The sequence below is a fragment of the Sorex araneus genome, chromosome 4, assembly GCF_027595985.1.
Source record: "Sorex araneus isolate mSorAra2 chromosome 4, mSorAra2.pri, whole genome shotgun sequence".
NCBI lineage: Eukaryota > Metazoa > Chordata > Mammalia > Eulipotyphla > Soricidae > Sorex > Sorex araneus.
The window spans coordinates 193,052,058-193,073,297 of NC_073305.1; the positions used below are offsets into that span (position 1 = coordinate 193,052,058).

The 21,240-nt window shown below is 64.8% G+C and overlaps 1 protein-coding gene across 3 annotated transcripts in view; it reads right to left on the bottom strand.

Annotated features, from left to right (window-relative positions):
* The window catches only part of TNRC18 (trinucleotide repeat containing 18), a 51,859-nt gene that overhangs the window by 10,091 nt on the left and 20,528 nt on the right, over positions 1–21,240 (bottom strand). For 2 of the 3 annotated variants that reach the window (XM_055136448.1, XM_055136446.1), the window contains 12 exons: positions 18,329–18,428; positions 18,011–18,216; positions 17,753–17,899; positions 17,478–17,665; positions 16,143–16,572; positions 14,473–15,468; positions 12,289–12,464; positions 11,941–12,077; positions 10,902–11,073; positions 9,535–9,892; positions 7,534–7,809; positions 3,930–4,157 (listed from right to left, as the gene is read on the bottom strand). In XM_055136448.1, the coding sequence (XP_054992423.1) occupies positions 3,930–4,157; positions 7,534–7,809; positions 9,535–9,892; positions 10,902–11,073; positions 11,941–12,077; positions 12,289–12,464; positions 14,473–15,468; positions 16,143–16,572; positions 17,478–17,665; positions 17,753–17,899; positions 18,011–18,216; positions 18,329–18,428 (3,414 nt within the window). The remainder of the gene's footprint in view (positions 1–3,929; positions 4,158–7,533; positions 7,810–9,534; positions 9,893–10,901; positions 11,074–11,940; positions 12,078–12,288; positions 12,465–14,472; positions 15,469–16,142; positions 16,573–17,477; positions 17,666–17,752; positions 17,900–18,010; positions 18,217–18,328; positions 18,429–21,240) is intronic. The other variant, XM_055136447.1, reaches the window with a different exon arrangement.

Consider the following 21,240-nt stretch of genomic DNA (forward strand, 5'->3'; position numbering starts at 1 on the left):
GCCACAGACTCCGAGAGACCCGAGTGCAGACGCTGCGGAGGCCGAGCAACACGCAGAGCTATACGCATTTCTGGGGCCGGATGGCACAGTGGACAGTGCGCTTGCCTTGCAATTCTCAGGAAAAGAATTCACCCAGGGCTGGGGAAATGGTTCACTGCGCGCTATGCACGTAAGAAGCTCTGCTTCAACTCCCGGCACCACTCAGGTTCCTGAGCCCTGACAGGAGTAGCCCCAAACCAAAACCAGAAATAAGGAACAACGGGAGCCGTCTTGCTCCATGAGACTGTCAAGAAGTGAGGGGCTGGAGGAACACGCGGAGCCGAGCTCACGCTCACAGCCCCGAGTCCCGAGACCCGCAGGCCGGGGAACGGGCACCGAGGGCACAGGGCCCAGCCACGCTGCAGCCTATCGGCTGGTTTCTCATGAGCTGAGAGCCAGAGCGACACACAGGGCGAAGGCCAAGACTGCAACCCTGAGCGCCACCAGGCATGGCCCAAAGTCACTAGCTTCCAAAAGAACAGCAAGCAAACCCACAAAGAGCACAGAAGTTAAGCATATGTCCTTGGTTGTTTTTCGGACCACACCCTCTGTGCTGAGGGGCCGTGCCTGGCAGGGCTCAGGGACTCTGCAATGCTGCGGGTTGAACCCGGATTGGTCACAGGTTCTCCGACCCCACCTTGCACATGGCTGAACTCAGTTCGGTTCCTGTCACCACCTGGTCACCAGCTGGGACCTGAGACTCTAAGAACCACCCGACAGCCTGTCCTGGGTCACCCCCTGCACACAGGGCCCTTGCACAAAGTGCAGGCTGGCTGGCCAAGAATTGTGGAGAAGGGGTCCTGAGGACTGCCTGGGAGGCACCCCCCAAAAAATTAAAACTAAATAAACTAAACTGAGAGCTGGAGTGATAGTAACAGTGGGGAGGGCATTGACCTTGCACGAGGCCAATCTCCATGTGGCCCCTGAGCACTGCCAGGTGAAAACATCATCAATAAACTAAACGAAAGAACAGTCTCGGGGCTGGAGCTAGTACAGCGGGTAGGGCGTTTGCCTTGCACGTGGTCAACCCGGGTTCGATTCCCAGCATCCCATATGGTCCTCTGAGCACTGCCAGGGTTGATTCCTGAGTGCAGAGCCAGGAGTAACCCCTGTGCATTGCCGAGTGTGACCCATAAAGCAAAAAAAAAAAAAAAAGTCTCCTGGGATGAACAGCCACTCACTTCCTGGGCAGCGGTTCCCGGCAGCACTCAAGGTGAGCTGGTGTCACTGTCCAGCACTAAAGGAAACGAGCGCTGAGCCCCGACCGGACCTGGAAGGCCCGTCCATGAGTGAGCACAGCCGGAGCACTCCTGGGCTCGGCTCCCCATGGCTGCGGGGGCAGGAAGAGGCGAGAGGAGCAGCAGGGAGGCTGAGGCAGCAAACGGGACCCTGAGGTTCCGCTCTCCAAGCCCGTGTCCCCCCTCGAATGCTGCCCACTCGCCCATCTTCACTCTGGAGACGGCCGTGTTCTCTCCCGAACGTGTACTTCCTCTCTCCCCCATCCCGTCCTCCTGGGTAAGTCTCAAGCCTCGCTCAGTAAATAAACAACTTTATTGTTTCAGGACCAGAGAAGGGCGCTTGCTTGCCAACACAGCCAACTCGGTTCGGTCCCTGGCATCCCACATGGTCCCCCAGCACGACCAGGAGTAATTTCTGAGGGGCCTGAGCAATAGTACAGCGGGGAGGGCGTCTGCCTTGCATGCGGCTGACCTGAGTTCGATCCCCGGCATCCCGTATGGTCCCCCGACCACCTCCAGGAGTGATTCCTGAGTGCAGAGCTGGGAGTAACCCTCGAGCATCACTGGGTGTGGCCCCAAACAAACAAAAAGCACCCCGGCACCCAGGTCCACAGAAGGCAGTGTCTGTCACACAAGCCTGGGTGCCGGTGACCTCACCCGGGCTAGCAAATGTCCTCCGGGGTGGGGGGTGTGCATCAGGGCAGGGGCGGAGGGGGCGCATCTGGGAATTCCCTGGCTTGGCCTCCCACTTTCTTGAGAAGCTAAAATGACTCTGAGTAACAGTTTACTGAGAAAAGAGGAACTGGATACTAATCACCGTACAAGCCAGGAAGCCAGACCCAGGAGGGCGCGACTGCAGTAGACTGACTGGCTGCGGGACGATACGGGGCCGACTCCACAGGGAACAGCCGAGCTGGAGGGACGCGGCAAGCAGGGCACTGGCCTTGCACGTGGCCAACCAGGTTCAATCCCGGGTAGCCATACGTTTCCCCTGAGACACCGGGAGTGATCCCCGAGCACAGAGCCAGAAGTCAGCCCTGGGCTCCACCAGGTGACACACCGCTCCCACTGCGACTGTCCCCACAGAAATCACGCCCAGAGACAGCGTCTCAGCCCAACCTTAGCAGCTGCTACGCTACACGGCCTGTTACACATGGAAACACAGATCTTAGGGTGGCCTTTAACTTGGGGGCGCTGCTCTACTCCAGGGGGTGCTCAGGGAGACCATGTGGGTACCAGGAATCAACCCTGGGCAGCTTGTGTGACAAGTGTCTGCCTGAGTCATGTCCCAAGCACGTGAGGTGCAACTAAAGTGTTACTGTCTGGAAAGAAAACGAGGCCCCCAAGTCTGCACCTTAAGAAACAGAAGTATAGGGGCTGGAGTGACAGCACAGCGGGTAGGGAATTTGCCTTGCACATGGCCGACCCAGGTTTGATTCCCAGCATCCCATATGGTTCCCTGAGCACCGCCAGGAGTAATTCCTGAGTGCAGAGCCAGGAGTGACCCCTGTGCATCGATCGCTGGGTGTGACCCAAAAAAACGAAAAAAAAAAAAAAAAAAAAACCAAATCAAAAACTAAGAAACAGGAAGTGTGGCCATCAGAGATGGGACAGCAGGTACTCCCTTGCCTTGCACCTGGCCGACCCTGTGTTCAATCCCCAGCATCCCACAGGGTCCCCCAAACACAGCCAGGAGTGATCCTGAGCACAGCCAGGTGTGATCCAAGAACAAGTAAAAATAAAAAGTGATAAGGAGAAGGAAGTCTGCCGGAAGGAAGGCAGCAGCCAAGAGCAGAGCCAGCTGACAAGCGCCAGTCAAGGACGCAGAAGGGCCCTGCAAGTACCTCGGGGACAGCACCAAGGGCCTCACCCTGAGTGCTGCGCATACACCCACGCAGGGGTCAGGATCTGGAGGACCCCGGTGAGGAAACGGAAAGAAGGGGGGTGGAGACAAGCAGATGAGCAGCAGGTGACCTGGAGGTGGGTCCCAGCACCACAGGGTCCCCTGAGCCCTGCCAGGAGTGATGGCTGAGTGCAGACCCCCAAATACAAAACCCAGAAAAAGCTAAGAAAGGAAGCCTCGGGCAAGAAGAAGGCCACCCCGTCGAGGACCAGGAAAAAGGCCGCCTTGTTCAGGGCCAGGAAAAAGAACCCCCATCTGGTCACTTAGCCCTATGGAGCAAAGGAATGTCTAGGGCAAGGTCAAAAGCCAGAAGGTTCTAGAACACCAGGTGCTCCCTGGGGCTGGGACAGGTAGGTGCTGCCGGGAGCTGGGTGAGTGAGCACCTGGGCCCAGCCTGCCTGAGGGGACATGAGTCCAGCCGGAAGGGGCAGGAGGCAGGAGTTCAGCGTAGCACCGCCACCGATGTGTGGAGCGGCCGGGAGAGAGCCCGGTCCCCTGCTAAGGCCAGCCGAGGTCCACAGTCCCCACTGGGCAGGGTGGCCTCTGCCAGAACGGCAGATCCAGGCCAGGGGGTGGGGCCAGAGCAAGAGATGGGGTTGCCCCTGGATGTGCGCCCTCCACACCTCTGCGCGCTCGGGTGACCTGTTCCTCCGGGGATTGGTCTGGGAGCTGCAGTAACGCCTGAGGCTGGGGGTGCTGGGAAGGACCCACCTGCGGACCGCCCGGCCCGGCCCGGCCCCGCCACTCACCCATCAGACTCTGGCGCTCCTCCTTCTTGCGGGCCTTCTGCTTGGCCTCCAGCTGCACCACGGACAGCGGGGGGGCCCCAGGGGGGCTGGGCAGGGCGCTGACCGCGAAGCGAGCCAGCAGCCCCAGCCCGCTCTCGTCCAGGCCTGGTGACAGGGCCGGCTCCCGGGCGCCCAGCCGACAGCCATGGGCCACCTCGTCCTCGTCCAGCGCGTCCTCGTCGCTCTCATCTGGCGGGAAACAGGGAGCAAGTCAGGGCCCAGGCCTGGCCCCCCGCCACCCCCCGCCAGCCGGGGGGCCCAGCTCCTCGCTCCTCACCGGCTGGGGCAGCGGCAGCTCCCCTGCCAGCCCCGGGCCCACAGGCCCATCCATCCGAGCCCAAGCGGACGGGCGGCCACTTTGGGGGTCAGAATGGGCTTCTGGGAAGGGAAACAGACATGCACCTGCGCTGGGGACAGACACGCGACAGGACAGGAGACAGCTCTCGCCACGGCTCACGCACACACGCCCCAACATACAACATGAAGGCAGGGGTGGGGGGAGCGGGTAGGGAGGGGGTGTCCCAGGCTCAGGCCGGGCTCCTGGGGACGATTCTGCCAGCTGGAGACTTAGAGCGGGTGGCAGGAGAAGGAGGAGTTTGATCTTTCTTGGGGGTGCCCCACGCTGAAGCTCTGAGGAGCCCTGGGGGCCCAAAGCTGACTCCCCAGAGTGCTCGGGACCTGGTTTCCCTTCGTGTGACCCTCCCAGCCCCGGCCCAACCACAGGGACCACCTCTGCAGAGCCTGGGGAGCCGATGCTCAGCCCTGGGGCCCCCCAAAGCAAGAGGGAACCGGCCAGGTGAGAGGTCAACCTGGGTGGAGGTGTCTGCAGGACCCCAGATGACATGCTCCCTCCAGCTGAGAAGGGCCTTGAGCTCCCAGGACCCCCATCTGCCCTCTGCCTGACACACTATCTAGGGTCCAGGCTGGTTCCTGACTGTCCAAGCGACATGGTCCGCTCCCCGCCACAGCCCTGCCCGCAGTCTGGGCGGCCAGGACTGGCTTGAGGGCAGGGGAGGGCACATGAGGGTACTGTGGGGGGCTCGGGAAGGTCAGGGGTCAGGTCAAGTCCACATTCTCCTGCCATGCCCCAAGCCCCAGGGAGCCAGCAAGGGGCAGATCCGTTTGGCTCAGGGGAGGGAAGGCTTGGGGAAGGGAGTGGGAAGGGCTTAGGGGTCCCAGAGGGGCAGGGTGGGTGCTCCCGGAGCCCCAGAGCGATGGATGAAGCGGGATGGAGAGGCAGCGGGCGGCAGGCAGCGCGCGGGCGAGCACTGGCGAGCGGGCAGCACGGGGCGTCTCGCCCGGCGGCCCCAGCGGCAAAGCAGGCTTAAGTGTAGGTAGACTGAGGCAGTGCCTGGGCCCCCGTCAGGCTTCTCCGGGGTGGGCCAATCTGAGCAGGGGCGGGCGGGGGACTGGGGGGTGTGATGGGAGAGCCTCGCCAGGCAGCTCCACGGTGGACCCCAAAACTCTGAGCTGCCCCTGGTTTCTGGAAGGCTCACATCCTGGAAAGCCAGGAGCAGCCGGTCCCAGCCAAGGGGGTACTGGGAAAGCAGAAGCCACAGAAGAGTGTGTTCTGCTGTGCGCGTCCCCAAGGCCCCCTGCTGCCCTCGGGGTGGGGTTGGCGGGGGGCAGAGGTGGGTCTCAGGCCCAGGAAAGCTTCTCTGGGCCAAAGAACTTGTGGGGGACGGGGGGCGGGTCGGAGCGATAGTACAGCAGGGAAAGCGTTTGCCTGGCACGCAGCCGACCCAGGTTCAATCCCCGGCATCCCACAGGGTCCCCAAGCACCGCCAGGAGTAATTCCTGAGTGCAGAGCCAAGAGTGACCCCTGAGCACCGCCGGGTGTGGCCCCCAAGCCAAAAAACAAAAAATAATGAAAACACAAAACAACTTGCCACGGTGAGGGGAGCAAAAGCCCCAGGCAAGGAGCCGGGGTGGGGGGGGAAGAAAAAACATTTTGGTTTTGGTGAAAATCTGAAACAAAAACCTCTTGGCTCAGTGCCTAGGTGGGCGGGTGGGCTTGGTCTGGTTGAGCTGGTGAGCCCGCGCGGGGGGTCGGGGCCGAGGGGAGGGCGGGGAGACAGAGGAAGGTTCGCCTACCTACGCGCAGCGGGCCAGGCCCGCCCCAGCCCAGAGGCCGGCTGTGCCGTCTGCCTACTCCCAGCCTTCGCTTTGCGTCCAGAGTGCAGCGTGAGAGCAAATGCAAGAGACCAAAACAGACATTCAAAGCATCATGGGTCGGGTCGGGTGCAGGGAGGGCAAGCGCCAGGAGGGGAGCGCAGGCACGCCGAAGCCACACCCCAGCGAGGTCCCGGCCCCTAAGACCTAAGCAGGCCTGCGCGCCAGTCACCCCGTCCCCCACACCCGGCCCCTTAGCGGGAGCATGGCCGCCGGCTCCCTGTGGCCGCTCTGGGCAGACAGCCCCTGGCTAAGCCGCCTGGAGACTTCTGTGAGGGGCTGAGCTGGGGCATGTGAGCCCCCAAATTTGGCAGCGGGGACCCTGACTTCCAGGGGAGGGGCCTGGCAGAGGGCAACCCGGACAGACAGCCTGCAGGTCCGGCTCAGGCAGCTTCGGACGAGTGGCTGGCGAGGGCATTTGCTCAGTGGACACTGGGGCCGGAGTGGGTCATCTCTGGTCACCCCACGGGGAGCTTGTCAGGAGGGGTGAGGGGGCGGAAGGCAGAGCACTGGCGGGCCGAGCGCGGCCGGCTGCCCAGGCGCTGGGGTCAGAGGGAGCCTGTCCGGGGCCCCCGGCTGCTCCAACACCTCGAGCGGCAGAAGCCGAGTTCTGGCGCTGGGGGGTAAGTCAGGGCCACGAAGCCCCCAGGGGCCCCCTCTGAGCAGGGTGAGGGCAGCCGGCCCGTGGCCTCCCCGAAGCGCCAGTGCTCTGCCTTCTCATTCCGCTTGGCAGTGAAGCCAACACCCACTCGACACGCGGGGACCCTGCACTGCCTTCAGGGCTGTCAGATCAGAGGAGGGCCGGGCAGAGGCGTGGGGCGGGTGAGCTCAGAGCGGGGGGACGGGACGAGGCTGGGGAGCGGCTGACTCGGAGCCTGGAGTATGCCCAGAGCGACCAGGGGTGCGAGTCAGAGAGAAGCGCAGCTGGTCCTTCTCCCCGGCTGGCCGGGGCGGGAGGCGGGAAGGGGGGGAGAGTGAGGGGAGCAGGGCACAGCAAGAGAGACGAGCCACACGGGTTTAGTTAAAAATGAACTCGATATATTTAATAAAGCTCGGTAGTACCAAAATCGCGTACAAACATCAAGTCACACGCCCACACGACAGGATCCCATGTACAAGCTGTCCCTCGAGGCCACCGCCGGCCCGGCCGGCCACACAGCCTGGCGCAGGCCGGCGGGGCGGGGCAGAGTGGAGGAAGTGAGCACTAAAAAAACAGTCCGTGGAAAGCTCCAGGGGAGCCGGCTGGCGGTGCTGTCGGGACACGGGGCGACACCCCAGACGCGGCGGGGAGGCAGCCTAGGCGCCTCGGCCCGCACATCCTCTCCGCGCTCTCGCTCTCACTCACTCGCTCGCTAGCAAACACGGAAGCTATTTTGTGTGTGGAGCTAGTAACCTTGGTCAGAGGAGTCCTCCGAAGGGTCACTGAAGGGGGACGGGGCCTCGACCTCTCGCAGCAGCAAGCAGAACGGCTGCTTCCTGCCGGCCGCCGGCTTCGGGTCTAGGGTCCGCGTGGCCGCCAGGCCCCGCTTGGCCAGCTTGGGGCCGCCGGCTGGCTTGCTGTTCTTGGCCACCATGCCACACAGAAGGGAGGGCGTAAGCCTGGAGCTGGAGGGGCCCTGCGGGGACCACTCGTCCTTCAGGAACTGGTCCTCTTCCTCCGAGTCCGTATCTGTGGTCAAAGCAGGTTTCACAGGTTAAGCGGCAGGGCTGGGCGCGTCCTTCTCTCACTGTGCTTCACTCGGGGCTGCGGAAATCCCCAGGACGGGCCGGCACAGGCCGCCAGCCCCACGCACCCCGAACACACGGATAGTCACCCGGTGCTGCAGACCCCGCCAGCACAGACCTGCCAGTCAAGCACGGATCCCTCAAGAACTGCTGAGCCGACAGGTTCTCAGGGCAGCTGCCCCGGCCCCGGTCTAGCCTGACTGGGAGGGTCCCCAGCCAGGCCCCTCGAGGAGTGCTCTTCGGCTGCTCCCTCAAACAGTTACTTCTTCCACCCAACCAAACCCCCGCTGCAGGACCTGGACGGCCTGGGGTCCGGGACACCAGGAGAGTCCCACCAGGCCTGGTTTCCCCGGAAGCTCCGCCCCCAGTTCCCAAGGCCCACACCCCAGGCTGTGGAAGGTTAACTTGGCCTCCCCTGAGAACCCACAGCCCCACAGCCCGGAGCTCCCTGACTCAGCCAGCACACACCTCCTGGTGACACGGGGCAGGGACACGGCTCAGCAGGGGAGCAGCCTGGGGCCACCCACCTCACCCTACCAGGACTGAGATGCTCCTGGCCTCACTTCAGCCCACCTGCAAGTGGAGGCCTCCTTCAGTACCTGCCCAGCTACATCCCCCGAACAACCGAAGGTGCTGCCCCCTTGGGGTCTCTGTGCTTCGTACGCAGGAAGCCCCGGCCCCACGCAGCACAGACCTGCGAATAGCCTCCAGGTACCACTGTGATGGCCTCCCCCACATCCAAAAAGACAAAACAAGTGGGTGGGAAGTCCAGGGTTTATGTCCTACCCTGCAACCCCAGGCGTGGGGGAGGGGCTACAGCCTGGGGTGGGGGCAGAGCAATTCTGCCAGACCAAGTTGGCCTTGCAGAGAGGCAAGAAGGAGCTGCTTGCTTCCACAGCTGAGAACTGCCCACAAACCCTCCTGGAAGCCCGCAGGACCTCCAGCCGGCAGACTTCCTGTCTGGCACGACCTCCCGCCCAGCACCACCAGAGCCACCGACAGCTCAGAAGCAGGATGCACGTTCGCTCACGGCAGTGGGCCTGGCTCCAGCCCCTCCAACCCCTCCGTGAGAAACTGCACCTGCTGGCGGCAATGGAACCCGGCCCTCACGGCAGGGGCTGGGCTCTGCCGCCTGCCATCAGCCACTTTTTCTGGAGCCGAGAGCCACCAGCCGGGCAAGTCCTCAGCGGCCCCGGTCGCTTGATACTCTCCGGGATCTGCCTCCAAAGGTCACAAAGGGGCACCGCCCGCCTGGGAGGATAAACAAGGTTCCCGTGCTGGCACGGCGTGTCAGGAGGGGGCACCCCGCGCGCTGGCACCCCGAACACTCCATCTGACAACCACAATAAGGCAACCGCGACAAGATGCCCCTCTGAGCAGTGACGCCGCACCGTCTCTGACTCTAGTCCAACAGTCGCCCACTCGACAGCACAAGCCCGATTAATTTCTGGCCACAAAGCGGAAGGCGAACACGTGCAGAGTGAGCCTCAGCCAGCCAATCATGGGCGCCCGCCAATCACACGCTCCTACCAACCACCAACGGCCACCAACATAGCTCCTGTCCCCAGCACCGAGTCCACAGGCATTCCCGCCTCCAGCCCCCCCTCATTTCCGGCGAGGATGAGGACCCCGCGCGCACGCGGGCTAGTGCAGCATTGGCGCCACTTACTGTAGAAGCTGCTCACTTCCGAGGCGAACGGGGAGTGGGCCGGCTTGGGCGGGCCTCTGGCCTTGAAGCCCGCCTCCATCTTCCGGACTTTGGCAGCCCTTTTGTGTTTACCTTCTCGCGAGGCTTTGAGGGACAGGCCGAGGCCCTTGGCCAATGCCTTCCGGTCCTTGACCAAGAGGCCGTCATAGGGCGCCAGGTAACGGCCGCAGCCCCCGCCCGCCTTGGCCTTCCCCGCCGGGGCCTCGCTGAACTTGAAGGGCGACTTGAGCTTGTCCTGCTTGGTGAGGGACAGGGCCCTGTCCAGCTTGCTGGCCAGCTGCTCCTGGTCGCTGGCCATCTTCTTCTTCTTGATCTTCAGCTGCAGAGAGAAGACGGGGTGGCAGGTGAAGAGGATGTCCCTGGCCTCTTCACAAGAGCCCCTCGGGGCTTCTCAAGGTGAAAGAGAGGTGGTGGGGCTGCGGCCATCAGTGCCCCCCCCCCGCCCAAAGTAGAAGGCAGTGCTGCATGAAGGTGGAATGAGGCGCCAGGCAAGATACCCAGACCCCAGCGGGGACGCCCTGGCATGAGGATGCCCTGGCTGTGACTGGTCGGGGGCGGTCTGGAGTGCGCCTTGGACGCCCAGTGGGCAGGTGTCACACCAGGATGTGCTCAGGGCTCACTTCTGGCAAGAACTCAAGAACTGGGGAACACTGTGAGGTGCCAAGGATCAAACCTGGATCACCCACCTGCCAGGCAAGTGACTTAACCCCTGTGCTGTCTCTCCGGCCCCTCATCGGTACATTTTTTGGTTTTGTTTCTGGCTCACATGCCACTGTTCTCAGGGCTCACTCCCGGCCACGCTCAGGGATACTCCCAGTGGGGCCTTGGTGCGTGTGGGCAAGCAGCCCCTTGGCACATCGCCTCTGTGTGGATCCTTGGACCCCAGCACGAGTGGCCTCAGGAGGGGAGGCCGTGAAGCGTGCGCGTGTGTAGGGGTCAGGGCCTGCTGCCTCGTCCCTCCCAGCTCACGTGGACTCTGGCCTGCACAGCCTGGCCTTATGGCTGGCCGCCAGGGCAGGCTAGATTTTAGGGCCAAGGGCCTTAAGCAGCTGATTTCAGTGCTCTGAAGAAGAAAAATCCAGGAGTCGGCTCTCCCCCACGCCCGAGCAGCTCACGATGGCATCGAGCCCTTTGTTCCCAAAACCCCAGCATGGGGAAGCTCATTAGACAATTATCCATTCAACAACAGCAACTTGCGTGATTTCATGAGGATGTGCAGATGGCTCGGCTTGGAAGAGGGTCAGGGCCCGAGCAGGGTGGGGTCTGCAGGCTCTCTGCCCCGATCTCTGACCTCCGGGGAGGGCCCGGGAGCGGCCGCACACACTGACCTGACTCAGGGAGTCCGACGAGGCTCCGTGCTCATCCCAGGGCTGGCTGCGGCCCCTGGCTTTGCCCGTCCCAGCGAGGCCCCCGTGCTCCTCGTCGGGCCCCTTGTGTCTCTTCCGCATCCCTCCTCCCAGCTCCGAGTCATCGGACATCAACAGGGCCTTGCTGCTCGGCCTGGAACAAGATGTGCCCATCTGCACCCCAGCCAGCACCCCTAGAGCTAGCTGGGCATGGAAGCAGGGATGGTGTGGCGGCGGGCCAGGGAACCCGGGTCTGGCGACACCGGCCTGGAGTTCTGACAGGATGTTTGGTGGTGTGCAAGGAGATGCCAGGTCGAACCCTCTGCCACCCCGACACAGTCCCCGCGAGTGCTGCACACACACTGCAGCCACAAGCAGCGGCGCCCAGGACGAGGGGCTAGTTCCTGTGCCCTGTGCTCAGGGTCACCCCTGACAGTGACTGAATCTGGGGCTGCCTCTGCAGGAGGGGAGGAGCAGGTGCCCGGGAACAAGGAGAGAGGGCGAAGGACATGCCCAGGATGGGAGGGGGCAAAGGTCCAGCTGAGGACGGAGGCCCCAGGGGCTGGGCTGAGCCCTCACAGGGACGCCCGGAACCGCCCACTCACGGTCCCAGCTATGTCTGGCCCGGCCCACCCAAGCATCACTTCAGCAGTGCTACGTGCCTCGCAGGCTGCGGGCCACCAGGGGGCGCCTGCAACAGCCAACGTGGCAGCCTCCATGCAAACGGAGCTGTGGGGCAACTACCCCACACAGAATCTGTGACAGCCTCTGCAGCCCCCCACTCCGCCCCCCAAAGCCCTGCCGGAGCTGCCTCACACTGTCGGGCCCGAGTCCCAAGACTAAAGAGCCACATGTGGCACTACTACCCTGTCTGTGGCCCAGGAGGGACACAGGCACTCAGACGGGGAGGGCCCAGGGGAGGAGGTGTGGGAGGGAGAGGCATGCCGGCCCCTCTACACACTGAGCTGGGACGCTGAGGTCACCGGGACGCGTGTCCCCAGGCCCTCCGCCCGCCACTCACTCGCAGTCATGGCGTCGCTGCAGCCGCACCAGCTCCCGCTGCTTCTCCTTGTACTGTCGCTGCACCTCGGCCAGCCGCATGCGGAAGTCCAGCTCCATGGCGTCCATGTGCTCCAGGGATGGCTTCATGGCGAACATCTGAGGGCGATTCCGGCCTGAGCCCCCCTCCCTGGGGCTACACAGCCCCTGCCCGCCACTTCCTGTAGGCCACCCTGGGGAAGGGCAGCAAGGGTCACAGTCCTGGGCCCCTCCCGCTGGGACACATGAGGGCTGGGGGGTTGTGGCAGAAGCTGGAGGCCGCTGGCCATCCATGGACCCCGGCCCCGCCCCACGCAGCACCCGGCCCCACCTGCTCCTCCTTCTTCTGCATCCAGCTGTACTTCTTGTTGGGGTTCAGCTCCCGTGGGAGCCGAAGGTTTTTGAGCGGGTCCCCGAAGGGGCTGTCCAGCACCTCCTTCAGCATGTGGCTGCTGGCCGCCAGCAGGCTCTCGAGGGACGGCCGCACGGCGGGGCTGCACTCGGCACCTGCACACGGCGGGGAGGTGAGCGGCACCCCCGCTGCTGTGTCCGCTCCCCGGGCTCTGCGAGCCCATGTCCGGCCCAGGGGTCTGGCAAGTCACCCAAAGAACGCAGAAAGTGGGGCGGGGAAATGAACACCTTTTCCAACCCCCCAGACACGCCTAGTGGGGGTGGAGGGGAGGGCTGTAGATGGTTCCAGAAACGTGTCTACACAGATAACACACGTGCCCCATGATGAGACACTGCAGGAGCGGGAGTCACTGCTAAGGCCAGCTACCAACGTGGCGACGCCAGCCCAAAGCAGCAGGGGACGCTCACGTTTGTTCCAGGCCCATTTCTAGGGGCCACAGCCACTTTCTGGAAGGGGCAGTCAGGCAGCTGGGGCACCATCTTCCAGGGCCAGCAGCCCCCAACTCCCTCACTGCCCAGCCTACGGCATTTCCAGTTTCTAGCTCATCGCCACTTCTGCTGGGTCGTCGGATGCTGAGAGAAACTCCAGCCATTGCTCCACATACGGACTCAGGCCCGCCTCCAGCCAGCGGCACTGCTGCCCGCGCTGCCGGCTCTGCCCACTAGGTGGCAGCAGCGCCCCCCACAAGCCGGCCCGGGCTCCAGGGACACGGAGGCCACTGGCCTAGGGCTGCCCTGGGCCCCCAGGTTCTGGGAAGGCAGATGGGTACACCAGGCTGTCAGGTGACACACCGCCCCACCCGTCACCACCTCAGAATGTGGCTCATCTGAGTCAATGAAGGAGTCATAACCTTCCACCAAGTTGGAGCCGAGCGCGCAGACCCCAGCGTGAGGCCTCAGGGACAGACCCTGCTCCATTTCACCTCAGAGCCCGCAGGGCAGACCCCGGCCAGCAGGTGCCCAGCTGTGGGTGCCACCAGCGAGGGGCCAGCACTGGCACCCCGGGGCCGGGGCCAGGAGAGGCACCTGCAGTGCAGCCAGGGCCGCAGCGCCTCCCCTCGCAGATCCAGCTGTGGCACTAGGGGCCACCCCACCCCCCACTCACACTGGCCATCCGAGTCAGCGTTTGCCCCTGCCAAGAGCAGGGGACATGCAGGGACCCAGGGACCGGATGGGACGTCCCGTGGCCCCAGAGCCCATCTGCTCCTCAGCTCTGGGCACTGCCACCCCACAGATGCCTCCTGGTCTGACGCCCCTGCCCTCGTCCCGCTGCTCCCACACCTCCAAATGCCCCTCGGGAGCTGACTCTCCTGGGGCTCTGCCCACGACCTTGGCCCTCCCCTTCCGGGCACCCAGAAGTACCTCCTATTGTCACAGGAGGGCACAGAGGACCCCTGTGTGGAGCCATGGCAGCCCCAGCACTATCTGTACGTCATTCTGTAAGCGCTGCACAGAGGATGCATATGTGTGTAAGTGTATGTACATGGGAGTATGCATGTATGTGCATCTATGGCTGGCACACATGTGTAGCGTGTACGTGTGCATGTGTAGACTGCATGTGTACATGGCTGTGTGTGCGGAGGGAGCTGTGTGCAAGCGTCTGTGTGCATGTGTGTAGGCCACTTCACGCATATGCAGTGCCAACACCGTCTCCTCAGCGCGAGGTGGGCTGCAGAGTGAACCCGCCCCACGCCCTTCTCCATCCTGCCCTCAGAGCACTCGCCTTGAGCGTCCAGCTCAGAATTCTCCACCACCCCTCCTTGCAAGGGACACGCCCCCCACACCCTCCATCAAGGGGGGCAGGGCACAGCAGGGGGTAAGAGGGAGCCTGGCTGGGAGCAGGAAATGATGGGGCTGGTGGAGAGAAAGGAGCGGGCGGCACCACGAGCACTGCCACTCAGACCCAGCGGGCCCTGAAGCCCTTCTCTCGCGGCCACCACGCTGATCCCTGTCCCCGCGCCTGGCCCTAAGCCACTTCAGCGTTTCGGGCCCCAAAGACCCGAATACGGAACAGGCCACCGTGTACAAGCCCACCGGAGGGGCGTCTGCCCCACAGCGAAGATGCCGAGCGTGCTCAGCCCCAGCCCCGCCGCCTGGGCCTCACCTCCCGCGTCCTGGCTCCTGCGCTCCAGCTCCAGCCCCGCGATCTCGCTCAGCAGCGTGATGCCCTGCAGGACACTCTGCTCCAGGGCCGGGCTCTGCGTCTCTGGCCTCTCCGGGCTCTGGGCTCCGGGGCCTGCGGACGGCAGAGGCCTGGCCTGGGGCAACTCTGCGGCTGCCGCCAGCGCATTCATGCCAGCCAGAGGGTCTTCCAGGCCGGGCAGGAAGGGCTCGGAGGGCACCTCCTCCAGGAAGTAGGTGCAGCTGCTGGCCCCCGGCGGTGGGGTGGCCTCACGGGCCTCCAGGCTCAGGCACTCGGAGTCCCCGGCCGGCACGACGCTGTCCGCTGCCTCCAGGCTGGGCTGGGGCTCACAGGGGGCCATCGGGGCCAGCCCCTCCTCAGGTACCGCCTCCACCAAGGTCACTGCCATGGGCACGTCCACGGGCACCTCCACAGGCTCCTCCTTAGCTTCCACCAGGGTCTCGGGTGTCAGCCGTGCCCCCAAGTCTGGGGCGGCCGTGCAGGACTCGGTCCGGTCTGGGGAATCGGCCTGAGCGTCCGGCCCATCAGCAAAGTCAGGGGCCCCAGAAGTCTCCGTGGCCCCCGGACCCACACTCAGGGCCTGGGTGTCCAAGAGGCCGACTCCGCAGCTGCCCACAGGGCTCGGGGTTGCCAGGGTTTTGTTGGGGGGCAGTGGGGAGGCCAGCGGGGGCAGCTCTGCCGGCCCCTCGTCCACATCCTCCACCTCTGCCTTCACCTCCCGCTCGGCCAGCGGCTCCTCCCGCGGGTCCTCGCGCAGCCGTTCGGGAAGCGAGCAGGGGGACACATGTAGGGGCTTGTCCTCGGGAGACAGGGCCAGGCGCTCGGGCCCGTCAGCGGGCAACGGCACGTCGGGGGCACGGCCGTCGGCGTCGGCGGCTGCGGTGGGCTGCAGCAGGAACGGGTAGGGCCGCCCGTAGTGCGGAGGCAGGGCAGGAAACGGGTACCCGGGTGGGATCTCTGCGGGACACGGAGGGCAGAGGTCAGTGGGACGTCTGGCCTAGACACGGCCCAAAGCGCCCCCAGGCCCCACCAGGGCCGGGGAGCTGGGCCAGAGCCAGCCAGGCCCAGCCCGGCTGGAGGGCGCCTGGAGCCTGTCCCGCGAGGGGCAGCCCTGGCCCATGACCACGCAGCAACCGGAGCCCAACACGGGAGCAGCACGTGTGCGCACAGCAGGGCTGGGGCCTGGCCAGCACCAAGTCCGGCGTGAGAACATGTCTGTGTTCTGGTGCCACGCCCGGCAGCGTTCAGGGGTGCTGGGAACCAAGCCCCAGCTGGACGCGAGCGAGGCAGGCGGCCTCCAGGCTACACTAACTGCAGTTCCCCAGTGTGAAATCTTTTTCACTCCTGGCTCTGCACTCAGGAATTACTCCTGGGGGTGCTCGGGGAACATACGGAATGCCAGGAATCGAACCCAGGTCGGCTGCGTGCAAGGCAAACGCCCTCCCTGCTATGCTATCGCTCCAGCCTCCGGTGTGAAATCTTACAGCATGCTCCAACCCTGAACACACTCCCCTGATTCCACCACTGAGGCACGTCCCGGCCTGGCATGGACTCCTGACCCCAAGGCGCCCCACAGCTACCCCTCGAATGATGGACGGACGGACGGATGGGTATGTGCTCAAGTCTCTCACCCGAGAACAAGGCCTGGAAGGGGCTGGGGGTCTCCTTGTCCACTTCCAGGTCCTTCTTCTCCACCACGTTTTCTGGAGCCTCCTCCTTGCGGGCGATGCTGGGTGCGGGGGGCGGTGAGGCAGGGGGCGGTGAGGCGGGATGGGCTCCGGGCGAGGCGGGATAGGTGTAGGCGGGTGGCTTGGACACATCCTCCAGCTTCTGGATGACCTTGGCCTTCAGGGCAGTCACCGGGGACCCTCGGGGAGAGGGCGGTGGGCTTCCGGCCTTGCCATAGGAGCCGGCCGTGCTCGCGGACAGGCCAGTGGGTTTCCGGGGCAGCAGTCCAGGGCCAGAAGCGGCCAGAGCCGCCTTGCCTGCAGCGTCCAGGCCACGCCTGCTGGCCTTCTCCTCCATCTCCACCCGCTGCTCCTGCACCTTCAGCCGCTCCTGCTGGGGAAAGGGCCACGGGCCGGGTCAGCGGCACCGTCTGCGGGGTCCCCTGGGCCTGCTCGGGGGAGGGGACGGTGGTGAAGGCCACCAGCCTTGCAGCTGAGACAGACGTTCCACGGCGTCCCCCGTGTAACAAGCGCTACCAAGTGCGGCATTCCAAGCCCGGAAGGGCGTGGGGCCAGGTGCCAGGAACCCGCTGGGGGCTCATTCTAGCCCAGGGGACTGGCATGGGGGGAGGGGCTCCAGCATGCCACCCGCCCTCCAACCTGAGACCCCCTTTGCTGCTGCTTTGTCATGGGGGCCCCTCCCGGCGCTAGCTGCTGAGCCCGCCGCCTGCCTTCCCTCCGCCTCCCCCGCCCTCGCTGCCTTCGGGGCAACGACGTAAAGGAGCGGGATAGAGCCAAGCCTGGGCTCCGAGGGGGTCTGAGCCGGCAGGTGCGTGGGGGGCGCACTCGAGGCGGCCCCTTCCTGCAGTCACCTCAGGGTGTAGCAGGGCCGGCGGCTGCTCCCCTTCCCAGAGGGGACCCCAAGGATGATGGCAGGACACAGGCTCGCACCCAGGATTCCGAGCAGCTGATGCCGGGTGCAGGACATGGCCCGACACCCATGAGGGCCCGAGGGGCGCTCGCGTCAGTCTGCGACTCTCCTCTCCTGTCTCAGGACGCTGTGCGGGTCCGGGGTCTGTCCCAGCCCGGCAGGACTCGGCAAACAGCAAACCCAGGGCCCCTCGCAGCCCATCAGCGCGTCCTGATCCCGCGGCCCGAGGCCACAGGCCACTTCGCTGACTCTGTCCCCTGCCTCTCCGGGCCTCCAGCCGCCCCTCACCCTGGCTCGCACCACCCCCCAGTTTCACCGCCTCCAGAAAGCCCCTGTGACCACCAGCCCCCCACTGAGACCCAGCTCACCACCAGCTGGGCGCTCCGCTGCAGCTCCAGGGCCTGGGCCGCCTGCTGCTGCAGGTACAGGAGCTCCTGCTGGCGCAGGAAGTGCTGCTGGGAGAAGAGCTGCAGCTGCTGGGCGTGGTGCAGGGGGCTGCGGCCCGGCGGGTACAGGGCCGGCCAGAGAGGGGGCGCGGCCCGCTCCATCAGCTCCGCTGCGGGCAGAGCCAGGCGTGAGTGAGCCCACCGGCCGGCTGAGCCCCCGCCCCCGCCCGCCGCTTCCCCGGCCCTGCCCCGCTCACCCAGGTGAGGCAGGTGGTCGCCGGGGATGACCACCAGCTGGCCCGACTGGGGATCCCTGACGAACTGGTAGGCGGACGACAAGGAGCCCCCCAAACTCGGGGGGAAGGCAGGCGCCATGCCCTGGTGCAGGGCAGGGGACCCCAAGCCTAGGGGAGACGAGGCCGCGTCAGGGCTGGGCCCTTGTGCCGCCCATGGGCCCAGACTCCACCTCGGGGGGCAGCAGGGGCACCCCCAGCAGACAGAGGCCCCAGACGCACCGTACGGGTGACCCGCCAGCCACATGGACGCGCTGCTGGAGCGCGGCAGCCAGGAGTGCGCGGCCAGGTGGGCGGCGGGGTCGGCCGACCAGCGCCCCGAGCCGGCCAGCGCAGGGCCCCCCGTCACCATGAGGTTGGGGTTCAGGCCGTTGGCAGCACAGCCGTTGGGGTGCAGGCGGCCCAGGTCGGCCAACTCCTTGCTTTCTCTGCAAAGGGGACAAACACGTCAGGACCCTCCAGGGACCCCGGATCATGGAGAGGAGAGGGTCGCCCCCAGAACCCCAGAGGTCAAAGGTCACCGCCCCTCCCAGCACTGACCTCAGCAGCTTCTCCTGGTCCCGGTCCAGCCGTGCCAGCAGCCGGTCCTCCCGGAGCCGGGCCCGCTCGTCCCCACAGTCCCCGTCAGCGCGGCCGTGCCCTGCAGAGCAAAGGGGTGAGGCCCACCGGGCTGTCGCAGGGGTGGAGGGGACTGTTTTCGAGTCCGGAAAGGCCGTCGGTTCCCAGGGAGTGGCCCGGACCACCCCAGGCAGGCCCCTAGAGAACAGCTGGACTCGGACCCCGCCCGAGGGAGAACTGGGAGGAGGCTCCAAGGGCCATGCCCAAAATGGTCAGGAGCACAGCAGGGGCCTGTGGGCGCCCCACCATCCGGGATCTCCTGAAGCCCAGGCCCTGGCCTCCTGCTGCGCCCACTCCCTGTGCCTCCGTCCCCTCCAGCCCAGCTGCCCAGCCTCTGCTCCCTGGCCATACACTTCCCATCCGAGTGTGGCTCACGTGCCACCACCTCCAGGAAGCTCTCCTGTCCATCACCATCCCACTCCCTGACACGCCCTCTCACGGCATCAACCACGACCCAACGACCCCAAGCGCCGCTGATCTTCACGCTCCCCCGACAGACAGTGCTGGAAGGGGGCTCGGCACAACAGGAAGCCACCCGCACACTGGCCGCACAGACACGCAAACCAGGGGACCCAGGTCAGGAACAGGCAGCGCTGCCCTGGGCGGGAAGACCCCGTGTCTGGGAGTCTGAGGGCGAGTCCAGTTTCCCTCCTCCCTCAGACCCCCTCCCCAACCCCCTCCTCAACCCCTCCCTCCTACCTCTGACCCTCTTCCACCGCCCTGACTCCCTCTTCCTCCTCCCTCCGACACCCTCCCCCACTCTCCCACATGCTCCCACTCTGAGTGCCCCTAGGGAAGTGCTCGTCACGGCAGGGCGAGTGCCTGAAACCGTGTGCCCCCAATGGGGCACCAGCTCAGGAGCATGTGGGAGAGACGGTGCCGGGGTAGAGCTTGCCCGCCCCTGGTGGCCACTGCAGACCTTGGGCTGGTCACAGACACACAGGGTATCCTTTCCCGGACCGCGGCTTGCACGGAATCCAGGGGTCCCGTAAGCCCTGAGCACCGGGGCCACGGGGAGGTGCCCTGAGGGTCCTGGACAGGCCCTGGGCTGAGCCAGCAGCCAGGTTACAGGGAATGATGGACGTGGGACGTGACCCCAAGGCCACCAACAAGCCTGGGAGTGAAGGCAGGTGGCCCAGGTGTTCACTCACAATGGGGTGCTCTGACTGGGGCTGGGGGGCTCTGAGAAGAGCTCTGGCTCCAGGGACATGACATGGGAGTGGGGGCTCTGCAGGGACAGGAAGTGGGGGAAGAGACTGGGGGGTTACACAGGTGGCAGAGCGGGTTTGACCTCGTGGGAACAAGTCCAGACTTCCACCAAACGCCCCAAATAGGGGCCGGGGCAACAGGACAGTGGGGAGGGCACTGGCCTTGCAGGGATCCATCCCAGGCACCCCACATGGCACCCTGAGCATCGCCAGGAGTGATCCCTGAGCACAGAGCCAGGAGTAACCCGAGCATCGCCAGGTGTGTTCCGCAAACAATGCTCCAGCAACACTCAGCACTGTAGTCTCCACCCAAACCCAGGAGAAGGGAGTCAAGGTTCTGGGACAGCGCAGACGGGCACACATCGGGGAGGGGGGCGGGGGGCTGGAGCGATAGCACAGCGGGGAGGGCATTTGCCTTGCACGCGGCTGACCCGGGTTCGATTCCCAGCATCCCACATGGTCCCCTGAGCACCACCAAGAGTGATTCCGAGTGCAGAGCCAGGAGTAACCCCTGTGCATAGCCAGGTGTGATCCAGAAAAAAAAAAAAAAGAAAGAAAGAAAGGGCACATGGGGGATGGCGCAGAGGGGCACACGGAGCCCGGCTTCTACCTCAGCAGCACACCACACCCCAAGCCCTGCAGGGTGTAGCCCCCAAGCAAAGAAAACAGCAACACCCAGGGCCAGAGCACACAGCACCCAGAGGACCCCTGAGCCCGGCCAGGGGTAATTTCTGAGCGCAGAGCCCCAAGCACTGCTGGGTGTGGTCAAAAAACCCAGAAATGTCCACAGGGGGAAGAGGCCCCAGGGAAGGTGTGGAACACCCCGGGGGCGAGAGAGAACAGCGGCAGGACCTGGCTCTGCATGCAACTGTCCAGCCTCCGCCCGGCCACCCACACAGTCCCCTACGGACTCAGAAGTCATCCCCAAGCACCACCAGATGTGGCCCAAACCGCTAAGCAACAAAACAGACACTGCCACAGCGGAAGGGACCCCACCTCACGGCCTCCGAACCGTCACGGGTGACCCCTGGCCGAGGGCCCGGCTGGGAGTGTCCAGGAGCACTGCTGGGCACAGCAGGAGCTCTCCTGCAGGAACCTACGCTGCGAAGAGGCACCCGGCCAGGGCCCCAGCTGCTGCCACGCCCACCTCGGCACAGCCCTGAACCTGCCCACGGAAGGTGGAAAGGGACAAAGCAATCACCTCTGCACCCCACCAGGGAGAGAAAATACGGGCGGGGGGCAAAGAGGCAGCACAGCAGGGAGAGCGCCTGCCTTGCACATGCCTGATGTGGGTTCAATCCCTGCGCCCCGGCTCCTGGCATCACGGGGTGTGATCCAAAAACCAAAGAAGGAAAAAGGGGCCGGAGCGGTAACACAGCAGGTAGGGCGCTTGCTTTGCACCGTTTGCCTTCAACTCTTGAACCTGGGTTCGAACCCTGACATCCTATAGGGTCCTCCAAGCACCGCCAGCAGTGATCCCTGAGTGCAGAGCCAGGGGTAACCCCTGAGCATTGCCAGGTGTGACCCAAGCACTGTAGCACTGTCCTCCCGTTGCTCGCTGATTTGCTCGAGTGGGCACCAGTAACGTCTCCATTGTGAGACTTGTTACTGTTTTTGATGTATCGA